Source organism: Myotis myotis, unplaced genomic scaffold (assembly GCF_014108235.1).
Source record: "Myotis myotis isolate mMyoMyo1 unplaced genomic scaffold, mMyoMyo1.p scaffold_m19_p_11, whole genome shotgun sequence".
Classification (NCBI taxonomy): Eukaryota; Metazoa; Chordata; class Mammalia; order Chiroptera; family Vespertilionidae; genus Myotis; species Myotis myotis.
The window spans coordinates 19,816,886-19,830,003 of NW_023416315.1; the positions used below are offsets into that span (position 1 = coordinate 19,816,886).

The following is a 13,118-nucleotide window of genomic DNA, read 5'->3' on the forward strand; positions in this document are numbered from 1 at the left end:
GCAAGTGGCCTGGAGTGATTGGCTGTAAAGGTCCTATCTCTCAGTGAATGAGTGGGCCACTGGAATTTCATCTCAAGCAGGCTCTATAGGGGGAAGCTGGTGAGGGAGGGGGCAGCGAGCTAGGGACTCAGTGGGATGTTTGTGTTTGGTGCGAACAGAAACTTCATTGCCAAAATTCATCTGGGAACAACGTTCCCAGAATATTCTCTCTACCTCCACCCCCGCCACTTCCGGACGCAGATTTCTTATGCATACTCCAAAATGATAGACAGAAGAATTTAATGCATTTAATTCCTTTCCTTCCATTTACACGATCATAAATTACAAAGTATTGTCCACTTCACAAAATAAAACCATTTCCAGATAATTTTTGACAGTATCAAGAAGTACATCAGCTACAACAAACCCATCTGTATAGCTGGGAGGAACCAGGAGAGCAGGGACTCAGCAGAAGTGCTTTCCCCCCACCAAGTGCCCAGGAGTCCATCGGGGACTCGCCCGGCGACTGTGCTGCTGCCTCCTCCTTCCAACCCCCTTGTCACAGTAATTCCTCCTGGTCACTCCAAAACAACACAAGTGAGTAACTGCATCAATCATCTCAGACAATCGGAGGAAAAGACTGAAGGAGGAAAAAAGTCTGGATGTACAGTTTTTGATGTTTTAAATATTTCCCCTATGTTACAAAATATAGAAATCTTGGTGTGAAAAGCTCATGCTAAGATAAATATAACCAATCAGAACTGTAGTAATAAAATCATATTAAATTATTATCCAAACAGAGCTACTCTGATCAAAGAGGAACAAATACTCATGGAACCCAAACTCATTCATTCTTACTTTGAAAAACAGGCTTGTTTATAAAACAAAAATGAAAAGAAAACCAACAATTATTCTGCAGATTCGCTTTTCACAAATGCAGAAATGCGGCAAAAATACAATTTGGCATTAACAGACGAACTTTGAGTGCTTGCCTGCAAAGAAAAGAGGAAAAAGGCTAACTTTTTATACAGCCCAGATGCAACCAGGGTGGCCAAATGACCTGATGTAAAATGACCGTATTCTGCGTGTTCTGGGATATGCACACATGATATGGAAAGACCATGACCAATTCCAAACAGACTTGGAGACTTTACGAAATTTTTATGGGAAGAAAGCTTGTAGACGTTCCAGACCATTCTACAATTGCTATAAACATATGCCATAAGATAGCACAATGCCAAGTGCTTAACAGCAGAACGGATCAAAAGCAGGGACACCGGCGGCAGGTGAAGTTTCACTGGAAAGCACGGATAAGGACGGAGGTATGTCAAGATAATACTGCATTCATGGCAAACTTCCCCAGGGATCACAGCACAGAGGCAGGACAAGGTACACAGGGTGATAATCAATGCACTGCATTGAGTTCTATTTGCTAAAATAAAGGAACATTCTCGCAGCTAAAATAAAAATCCATTTTACAATATAAGTCTCATTTAACATTTAACATATAGAGTTGTCTTTCTTTTCGTAAGTGGGAAATGTTTAACTGTATCAAGTACCTCTATGAATGAAGTTCCCTTTCATTACTGTATAAAGGTCTACACTGGTTTTTAATAAGTTAAAGAAAGATTTATTAATCACTCTTCCGGCAAAACAGACACACACACGAGGCACGGCGAAGACCCCAGCGAGGGCTTTCTCTCACCCTCGCCCATGCTGTGCTCACGTGGAGGAAGCGAGTGTCTATGAGACACAGTAGCCGACGTGGCCATCCACTGCGGTCCAGGAAACTCCGTCATTTGTTTGGAAAATCAAGTGTAAGAAGAGTTTTTTTTATTCCTTGAGCCTTCTGAACTTCCATGGGCCTGGGGCCGTTCAGCCCATCTCCCTGGTGGGTTAAAACAAAACATCTTCGTTTTCTATTAGAATCTGCACAATCAGCTTCTGGTACCGCATGTCATGGAGGGTGGTGAGCATGCTGTCCTCCGGCGGCCTCATCAGGGTGGGCCCAAACACGATCCCCAGGTTCTCGGCGTTCATGAAATTGTCCTTTTCATTCATGGTCACCCTGCAAGGCACACACAGACACAGAGACATCCATCATCCCAACTCGTGCACATATTTTAATGCTGACGATGCACGTATGCCCCCAAGAACTTCTCTGGTTTGGAAATTTGCAAAAGAAAATTATGAGAATGACAGAAAAGCATTTTTAAAGAGAGAATTTTCTCATTGTTTGTTCTTTTTAGATTATGGACATTGCCTCAGCCAGTGCAAGTGAATTACCAAGTGAGTCTGATATAGACACAATCTTTAAAATCAGAAAAATCGATCCTTCTAACTGAAGAATGTGGGTTTGAAGGGGCGGATTGCTAGCTGACCCGCAGTGTGCGGAGGTTTTAGTCTAGGCGGGGTTCGCGGAGGCCGTGTCAGGAGGCCTGAGCTTACTTCTTCAGGTGGATCATCAGGTACCGGAGGGTCTCATAGTGGGCGGGAGGCAGCAGCATCAACACCTCGTGGACGGCTTCCAGCCTCTCGTCTGCACTGGAGATTTCTGTGAGGGTCACACAGGAGGAATGTCAGTGCAGCCCGCGACATTCAAGCTTGCAGAGATGTAAGAAGTTAGGCTACCGACAGAGGGGAAGTCTAACAAGTTCATGCAACTTCAGGCAACATTTCACTGAAAGTGATGAATTTGTTCGTGTCCTGCCTTGTCCCAGAAAGGGTTTGAGGCTGGGCACCACGTGGGCATTGCATGCCCACTGGGTGGGGGGGGGGGGGGCAGAGGCTGGCTCTCCTGGAGTCTGCAGCCTGCAGATGCTTACAATTGGCACCCGCACAGATGGGGCTTTGCCCAGCTTCTTCTCAATGGTGGATCTGCCAGAAATCTCACCACCACAAGCTTTAATTTACACCAGATCTCACTTGGTAGCGTTCCCGTAACGTTGTCTAATTAAGTCTTCCCTGGCAGGCTTCCAGAACTGAGCAACTTTATCATCGGCAAGGGTGCTGGCCGACGAGCCAAGCAACTCAGCCTGCGTTAGTGGCGCTTTCCACCAAAGTGTTGGCATGGTGAACCCTGGTGTGCAGTCCAGGCTAGGACGTGGATGAGGCACATGACCATGGGAGGAAGCACGTGTGCTCTGCTTGTTAGGTCTCTGGCAGCCACTCACAGGAAGCTCTCATGTCATTCCTCCTGTGACGGAGGGCACCCACTGCTGGAACCTTCTCTACTCAGGACCGCCAGGACCCAGGAAGAAAGGATGCTCTTACCAGGAAGCGGGGCCACAGCTCCTCTGCAAAGTGCACGAATCCCTGACTCATTACATACTTAGTAGCACTTACCTCTCAAGACGATACGTTTTTATGAAACTTCTTCAAAATGGGGCTTGGCATCTATGCCATGCATCCCAGCATCTGAACCCCTTTCTCACTACGTTCCAAGGCAAACTGTAGACCCCCTACTCCCCCCCCGCCCCCTTCACCACTGTGGTCCTCTCTCTCTCAACAACAGTGGGCCAGCGCGCCAAACATAGAATGAGCAACCGTGGGCTGACGGACGACCGAGGCTGATGCTCCATTCCTAGACCTGTGAGCCTTGCTCTCCTCTGTAAAATGGAATTGTAATATTGGCTTCATCAGGTAGATAAGATGAGACGAGAGGACACTGATGAGAGCTCCTAGCATAGCACGTGGCCTGTTGTTAATTTTGAATAGCATCAAGGGGAAAAAGTTGGGGTATGACTACAATCGATTAGCAACAGCATTCTCCCTGATGATGAAAGCAGCTAATCTCCACAGTCCTCACTGAAGATCACCTAATTTTTTCTACTGCAGACACATTCTTGCTTTCAGCGTCTAACAGAGTAGGCCTGCACAGGTTCCCGGAACAGACGGGCTGATGGGCAGAGACAGCTGCCTGGCATGTGGCTTCAGCTCAGCCGAGTTGTCCTGGTACTGGCTCCACGCAGCTGGGGCCCGGTGCCTGCTTTCCCACGAACTGAGCCATTGTGGTTAATTGCAAAGCAAGCCGCTCAGGCAATAATTTCAACAGCTCTGTGTTTGAATGCTCTTGAATTCAAAAGCATTGTACTTAAACATTTGATACGAATGAAAAATTGGTTCTTATTACTTACTTGCTGCTTCTATAAACTTGGAATAGGTGTCATAGGTGATGACAGGAATGGGTAAGTCTCTGAAATACAGTTTCAGGGCTCCAGTGATGATGTTTATGTCTGGGTAGAGGTTGGCAGATATGTCCACCTTTTCACCATCTGCAAAACAATCAATGGCCCAATTCCTAATGAGGAGCTGATCTGACCAAGTTAAAGCATGCCCAGGGAGGAAAATAAAATCCAACGAATGCTCCCTTACAGTCTCAGCTGACTACTTCCAATCACGCTGAGGTGCCGGGAGTGACACAAAGGAGTTTGGTGAGAGGGATTTTGGGTTTGAGGGTTAGTGTAGCCAGAAAGGGTAGTGAAACAGACTTACAATGGTTATTTGGGTCCCAGCTCATGGTAATTTGGTAAGTAGAAATTTAGCCCAAAATTCATATTCTGGATTGTACCCAGATTCATAGTAGAATACAGTAACAACCAAATTTATAATTAAAAAATAGTAAGTCCTTAAATAGTTCTACCAGTATTTTTTGAAGTTGGATTTGAAGATGATATACACGTAATAATTGTTGAATATCTTCAGTTTCTACTGTCTCTTTCAGGCTCATTGAAGATGCTTTTAGCTTGATTCCTCCTCCCAGTCCCTAGGACTTTATGTTGGGAAACCTTGCCCTTCCCTCATGTACAGGCAATATTATATTTCTTACCATTTTTACAATCATTCTCAAAAATCTTTGACTTTTTGTTTTACCCTTCGTCGCTCTCAGTCCAATTTAATTGGCACATACTAGAATATGTTTTTCAACAAAATCTGTTTTATTGAGAGACTATTCGCATCTTCTCTTATACAGAGAACTGAAAGGACAAATGCTTGAGCAGATTTGGTTCTGAGGATTAAAAAAGCTGAAGCCCAGAGAACAGTGAGAGTGTAGCAGGTAGGCCACACGGTCCCACTTACATATTTTACAAACTTGTACTGCGAATCTACCGTGTGCCAGGCACTTGAAGCCCCCGTGAGTCAGCGAAGAAAGGGCACACTCACTTTAACAGCTCTTGTCAGATTGGGAGTCAGGCATGCAACTCAGCAGCTCCAAGGAACTGGAAGACTGCTGTGCTGGAGACGTGGAAACAGGGAGGGGGGCAGAGGAAAGGAAATGGAACTCGTAGGTCAGCGTGGGGCGGGCGGTCAGCGAGGATTCAGGGAAGAGGAAGGACAAGCGGACACCCGGTGAAGAGGGAGTGGTTCCAGGCAGAGATGTGAGCGCATTATGGATGGACAGAGCGACGTGGGCCGAGGGGCTTGTCCATGAAAACGGGAAGGTGGGTTTCCGTGTTGCCGGGGTGCGAAGTGTACAGGGAGGAGGAACTGGCCATGAGCTTGAACAGACGGGGCGACCAGATCGTCTGAGACCATGGATACTATTCTGGGGTGTGGAGGTTCTAGCTAGCGGGCTAGGTTCCACCCCTCCTCTGGCTGCACCAGTATTCACTAGGTTATTCATTAGAAAAACAGAATTTTGGGCTCACCCAGCTTTCTGAATGAGTCCCCACAATGGGCCGTGGTGAACTGCATTTTTAAAAAGTTCCCTTAGGACTGTGTCACATGGCCTGGGGCGCATATGACACAGGCATAAGGAACAAAAGGAGTTACCTCCTGCACTTCCACTGGCTTCCCCAAACTCACTGCGTGGGGGACCCCACTCCCTCCCTTCTGCTCTCTTGTTTGGAGCTTCGGGAGAAGGAGAAGCGCCAATAGGATCCTGACATGGGGAGACAGAGCATATCCTGGTGCTACGGGAGTAACCATAAGTGTTGGGCAACCAACACAAGAATTTAATGGCACCAAATGTTGGCTGCCCATTCATTCAAGGAGTATTTTAAACTCACTTCCTTGTGTGGTCACTTGTCCACACTTAATAAAAGCACCCCCCAGAGAGGCGGAGAACAAGATTACTCCTTGGCTTCCTGAAGAACAGCTCTCAGTAGCCCCGAAACTCTGGGTTCAGCTTGAATAAAATCTGGTTCCCAAAGACAGGGCACTAAAAAGTCATCTGGCTTTCAAGCTCATGCTATGGCCAGTTAGCTCAGTAGTTAGAGTGTCAGCCCACGTACTGAAGGGTCACAGGTTCCATTCCCGGTCAAGGGCACGTACCTTACTAGTAGTTGCAGATTGGATCCCCCGCCTGGTCGGGGCTCATAAGGGAGGCAACCAATTGATGCGTTTATCTCACATTGATGTTTCTCTCTCTCTCTCTCTCTCTCCCTTCCTCCCTCCCGCCTCCCTCTGTTCCACTCACTCTTTAAAGATCAATGGAAAAAATATACTCAGGTGAGGATTAAATAAAAAAGAAGGCGCAAGCCCACCTCTATCAAATGCCATTTTGACATCCTCGATGTGTTCGGTGAACCCGGAGACCCTGTAAAGACCTTCTGACTTTAATCCTGTTAAAAAAGAGACAGACTTTAACCAGCTTCCAGCAACATCTAAGAACCACTCTAATTTCATATCTGCACTGTGTGCTCTCAGGAAATGAGCAAAATCGTCAGTGCTTTTACACCATCCACTGTTCCATCGGCACTTGGACTCGTCCGTCTCCATTTCTATGCACATGTCTTCATTTGCTGCGGGACGGTGGAGACCTCAGTGATGGGGGCGTCTTCCTGTCTGGCTTTGTAAAGCGAACCCATGTTTACGATTCTCATCCACATGATCTCCTGCCTGTTTTGTTCACCAGCCTGCTGGATGCGATTTCACTGCCTCAGGCAGCTACTTGCTTTCTCTTCCGCATCATCTTAGTCCATGTGCCACACACATCAATGGACGCAGGTGTGAGATACATATTATCCTGATTTTGTTGAAACAGCCCAATTTTATAGCCTTTTACAGTTACCAAATCCTCACAGGGAAGTAAAGTACAGCACAGGGAATATAGTAAAAAATATTGTACCCCAGCCAGCATGGCTCAGGGGTTGAGTGTCGACCTATGAACTGGGAAGTCATGGTTCGATTTCCAGTCCTGGGTTGCGGGCTCAATCCCCAGTGTGGGACATGCAGGAGGCAGCCGATCAGTGATTCTCTCTCATTATTGATGTTTCCTTCTTTCTCTCCCTCTCCCTTCCTTTCTGAAATAAATAAAAATGTTTGAAAAATATTGTAATAACTGTGTATGGTGCAGGTGTATAGGTTGATTGGGGGAATTACTTTGTAAGGTACACAAATGTCTAATCACTATGCTGTAAGCCTGAAACTAATGAAATATTGAATGTCAATTGCAATTGAAAATTTAAAAACAAACACAAATTTATAGCCTTTATATTATTTAGTCATAAATATGATAATATGTTAAATGTTTAAATATGATTAATTTAATTATATACCTTCAAATAAATGTGCCTTTTATATCTTCAATGTGCAGCGCATGATAAATGCTCGGCAAGTATATGCTGAATGCATACATGGAAGCACTGTACACATGAATAGTTTATGAATGAAACAGAAATTGATTTAGTTCGTGTGTGTGGGTACACGCATGTGCACGTGAGCCTGTGCAGACCATTTTTCCTACATCAACAGTGGAGAGTCAATTTAACGATTCTAAGAAGGTTTCCTTGGCAATAGTAAAAATCAAATCCTTATATCAAGGGGCCTTTTCCAAACCTCTGGCTTCGATTTCCCGAATGCAGATGTCCACCACCATGGGCCGCTGGGCGTTGTGCGCCTTCACCAGGGTGGTGAGGTCACAGCAGTACACCTTCTTGATCCTCTTGAGGTCCGGCTGACAGTCGTTGGGAACATGCTTGGAGCACTGCTTGTGTACGTTCAGCCCGCAGTCTGGAAACAAAGAAGCCACATTAGATGGCCCTGCCCTTTGGCCAAAGCCCAGCACAAACGACACGTTACCAAAAATAAACGGCGCAAACAGCCCAGGGTTTGCCGCATCTCCCTGGAGCGTCCACCCCACTCAGAGGTGGTCCTCTCCATCCAAGGAGTGTGAAATCTGAATGTATTCAGGAAACTCTTACATAATCCATTTGTTCTCACGAAGCTTTCTCTGCTGCTGGACTAATCTCACTGGGATAGTCCTGGTCAGTAGCCAGGTTGTTTGTATGTTTCTTTCCCTTTCGGGCCTGGGACCTCTGTGGCCACATGTGGGCTTCTGGGTGTGGCGTCTCAGAGCTAGTCGTGGCTCTTAGCGGGCACGTAGGACTTCTGCTCGGTTGTTTCTCTTGAATCCTCGATGCTCCTCTTGTGGGGGACAAGATTACTCTCTCTGCGAACCCCTTCCTGGAGAGGTGCCCGCAGTTCCCACTCTCTTCCTCCTTGTGGGCAGTGGGGGCAGGCCATTTTCCTGCCACTTGCCTCACTTTGACACCTGCGAGTGGGAATGATGCCTACCTGGGCACCAGTGGGAGTACCTGAGGGCTTACAATGCAGAACAATGCCATGAAATGTGATGATGCAAGTAATTATTTATAAAGCTCATATCAAGATCTAAAGCTGAAAAGGGGCTTTCTAGTTCACTGAATGCATTGTGAGCATGGCAAAGCCTCGAGAGCAGTTGGGATCCACTGATGGAATTTCTCAAACAATAACGGAGTCCAGTCTACATGCTGGAAAATAAAAATTTAATGTCGAAGTTGTTCACAGTTGATGTGCTGCTTATTCAAAGTGCCTTCTAATATTACTTGTCTTTCTAGGTATAAAGAAAAACAATAATAATGATATACTATATTCTAAGATATATACATTATACATATGACAAATATTATAATCAGCTACTTTGCAAAAAAAAAAAGAAGCACTTAACCACATTAAGGATTTGAGAGGATCTAAACTTTTGTAAAATCATCAAAAAATTATTTTTGAAAATCACTAGATGATCTTTATGTAATGTATACCGGCCAAGTTCTCTCTGCCTACTCTCCTTCCAAAGGCAAAACCGTTCTCATTCATTTCAGCTTCATCAACATGAGAAGGTCACCAAAGCTCAAGTGAACTTCAATAAGATTTTGATAAATTTACTTAGTAGATGTAAATTTTGGCCAACTGAACTAAATAGAATTGGTTGGTCTTCTTGCTTGGTTCCTCTTTTATAAAATGAGGATAAAATAGATCTAGTTGTAAGGTTATCATGAGGATCAGATAAGCTAATATATGTAAAGACTGGGGTGTGATGGACACCATGTGAGAATTCAATCAAAGAAATCGCAAATACGGTGATAGAAAACACAAAGATACCTGCTTAGCTGTTCTTCAATTATTTCATTATTTTTACTATATCTTTACAAACTTCATTTAAAACAATTTGGAAAAACTAGGGTAAAAGATACAATACACAAAATCCACAATTTTAACCATTTTTAAGTGTACAGTTCAGGGGTCTTAAGCACCTTTACATTGTGTGCCATCATCACCACCATCTATCTCCAAAATGTTTTTCATTTCCCCAAACGGAAACTCTGTACTCATTGAATATGAATCCCCCAGACCCTTCTTCCCCTGGCCCCTGACAACCACGTTCTACTTTCTGTCTCTGAATGTGATTACTTTAGTTACCTCACATAAGTGGAATCATACGGTATTTGTCCTTTTCTCACTGGCTTATTTCACTCAGAGTAATGTCCTCCAGGTTCATTCATATTGTAACCTATGACAGGATTTCCTATAATATTCCCTTGTATGGATAGACCACATCCTGTTTATCCATTCACCCATTGCTGGGCCGCTGCTACCTTCTGGCTATTGTGAAAAATGCCGCCCTAAACGTGGGTGTGCAATGACCTTTTTGAATGGCTGCTTTCCTCTCCATGGGGTATATAGCTAGAAGTGGAAATGCTGGCTTACATAATAATTCTATTCTCAACTTCCTTATATACTTCGTGTTAATATCTGAAGCAACAGTGTTTATGGAAAATGAAATCCTGACATTTTATTAAAATGAAGATGTTTTATAACAAATATAAAAATATTCAGGTTTTGCAAACTAATACATCTCCATATACTAAAAATGAAGTGTGTTTCATTTAAAAATGTTTAAAATATGTAAAATATGGGGAGTGGAGAGGCAGGGATTGTTCTTTTACCCTTTAATGATCAGTTTGCAGGTTTCCTGCTGCTCAGGGGAATATGAAGCTATATGGTGGCCACTGGAGAGAAACACCCTCTTATCCCCGAGAAATTTGCTGTTCAAAGCTAATCCGAATCCCAGAGTTTTGTTTTCATAATATTGACTTTGGACCAATTTCTTGCTGAAATTGGATAATACCAGCAATTAGGGATCTTTTTGGTGGGTATAAGCAGGCAGGCTGAATTCATACCACTGAGTACTTCAGATAGTCTACCACTTTGCTCAGGGGTTCAGCTGGGAGGTGCTCTGTAGCTCTCGCCTAGTCTGTTGTGTTAATGGGAGTATCTGGATCATTTCTGGAAAGACTGCTTTGAGCCTATGTTTGCTGCTTGTTTCATGGATGCGGGGCGGGGACAGATGGAGTTAACAGACACACATGAGCATCTACTTGAACCCTCCAGGCATCACTACCGGTGATTGCTGTGTCTACACTAGAAGCTAAGATTGCCTCTTTCAAGTGGAGAAAGGATTTAAAATCCCATGATCCTGTGAGCCCAAACGGACAGTATGGGGAAACAATAGATAATCATAATGTAGTGTCATTACCTTATTTTATTTTAAATGCTTCATAAGAATTCTGTTTGTAAATCTCACCCTAGCAAGGAAAATATCAGTCCTGGTGTTGGTGGAAACCCAACAGATATATCACAGGAGGCTGCTCTTGCTCCCGACCCGAACTGCTTGCCAGAAAAAGCATGGCAAGATGACTTAGGAAGCCCAGTTACACATTAATTTGGCAATTCTTTGCTATTTTTTGTTAGATGTATCTTAACAAGATGTGTTATGTGCTGCTAGCAATGTGTGTGTGTGTCCAGTTCTAGGTAGAAAAACACCTAGGGTTTCAAAACGCTTTGAAACTATGTGATATCAAATCAAGGTTTCATTGTTATCTGATGGTAGAAAAGTTCTGAGCATGGGCTCTGGCGTCAAATCAATGTTTCACGGCTTAGTATGTGGCCAAGGGCAATTAACAATCATCTGTAAGCCTCAGTTTCGTCATCTATTTAATGGGGAGAATAACTGCATCTCCCCCAAGATCTGTTGGTGAGGCTAATTGGCATGATAAAGAGAAAATGCTTAGCTCAGTGCCTGGTATGTGATCAATGTTCTCCAGGATTATTATTTTCATGCCCTTTCTTTTGTAGTAAAGTGGGGATGACAAAGAAAAGTGGTTTTTCTATCTATATGATTCCATTGGAATTAATTTTGTTTCCTTTTAAGGAATCCTGCCTATTTGGGGAGGCAGGTAGGTGCCTACAGAAGTGCATCTGCTTGCATTTTTCTTGTCTTACATAAACAAGCCATTCCTCTCCACTCTAGCAAATACCTAGATGGATGCCTCGAACCTTCCAGAAAGCTAGACTTTTGAGCTAATCTGGGCCTATTTCCAAGCTCTGGAGAGTTGCCCTCCAGCTCAACATGGTGGCACTTCATATAAATGGAAGAAGGATAAAGAAAGTTCCGTGTCTACCTGAGCACCGGACCCCTTGGGCGATGAGCCCCCACATGAAGTTGGCACAATATTCACACCAGTGCGGGCCTCGGAATGTGTGGACCTGTGATCCAAAAAGAAGAAGAGTGTCAGAAAATTCAGTCATTTGGGAGTAGATGGCCTCAGTTATGCAACAAATGCACGAAGTCAAGACACAAAGGCCTTAGTGGCATTGAGCATCCCTTGCTGGGCCTGTTCTCTCCAGGGTGGCAGAGTTGCAAATGGACCAGAGAGAACAGAGATGTGCTTTGATCTTTGAACATCCTACATGGATCTACCATGCCAAGGGCCGGAGTCTGAAAGGAATGAGGAGAAACAGCAAGATTATAGGGCCATGGCATCAGCTGAAGAATGAGACTCACCACCCAAACAAGGTACTGTGTGGACCAACACAAGGTGGCCCGAGCTGGTCGCTACAGCTGCATTAGCTCAGCTTTTGTCCTTTTGACCAAAGTGGCCTCCTGGCAGTAAAATCATAGATCATTCCAATTATGAATATAAATATAAACATTCTTTATAAAAGATCCTACTGAATATAGCTTTATATTTAAAAAAATGTCCTGACCAAGGATAGTTTAATTTCATGAAATTAAGGTAGTTGACATATTACTAGAATTCACCCCAATAACAAAAGAAACCACATCAGCATTTCAAAAATTAGAATACCAACAATCAAACACAGTTCATCAATTACTCTTAATAATAGGATTACACATGCTAGGAATAGAGGAGATTCTCCTAAAAATAGCTGATTAAAGGTATTTATGTTACACATAATATTTAAGATGGAACATTAGGATAATTTCCTTCAAAGTCAGCAAAATGATAAGGCTGCCTGCTATCAATGCTTCTCTTGAGTATTATTCTATAGAGTTTAGCCAGCATAACAAAAGAAGACAGGAAATATAATATATGATTGGAAGAAGAAATGAGGCCAAGTTTGCTTAATCAAAGAGTAATATGAAGAAATCAGCATTGCCCTGGCTGGTCTGGCTCAGTAGATAGAGCATCAGCCTGCAGACTGAAGGTCCCAGGTTCAATTCTGGTCAAGGGCACATGCTCGGGTTGTGGACTCAATCCCCAGTAAGGGGGTGTGCAGGAGGCAGCCACTCAATGATTTTCTCTCATCACTGATGTTTCTCTCTCCCTCTCCCTTCCTCTCTGAAATCAATATATATATATGTGTATATATATATATATATATATATGAAGAAATCAGCATTGCTCTATAGAAGTAACACCATTTTATTAAATAGGAAAAAGCAAAGGCTCCATTTACAACAGCAGCAACACTCTAAAATAATTAGAACATCCTATATAATAAAACCCTAATATGCAAATTGACCGAATAGCAGAACAATCAGTCACTATAATGTGCACTGACCACCAGGGGGCAGA

General features: G+C 43.7%; 1 protein-coding gene across 1 annotated transcript in view; it reads right to left on the reverse strand.

The window, feature by feature from the left end:
* Positions 1-267: 267 nt before the first annotated feature.
* The window catches only part of CHN2 (chimerin 2), a 233,747-nt gene continuing 220,896 nt past the window's right edge, over positions 268-13,118 (reverse strand). The window contains exons 8-13 of the mRNA XM_036327746.1: positions 11,700-11,784; positions 7,759-7,932; positions 6,465-6,542; positions 4,116-4,253; positions 2,428-2,533; positions 268-2,047 (exon numbers count right to left, since the gene is read on the reverse strand). Coding sequence (XP_036183639.1) covers positions 1,876-2,047; positions 2,428-2,533; positions 4,116-4,253; positions 6,465-6,542; positions 7,759-7,932; positions 11,700-11,784 — 753 coding nt within the window. The 3' untranslated portion in view covers positions 268-1,875. The remainder of the gene's footprint in view (positions 2,048-2,427; positions 2,534-4,115; positions 4,254-6,464; positions 6,543-7,758; positions 7,933-11,699; positions 11,785-13,118) is intronic.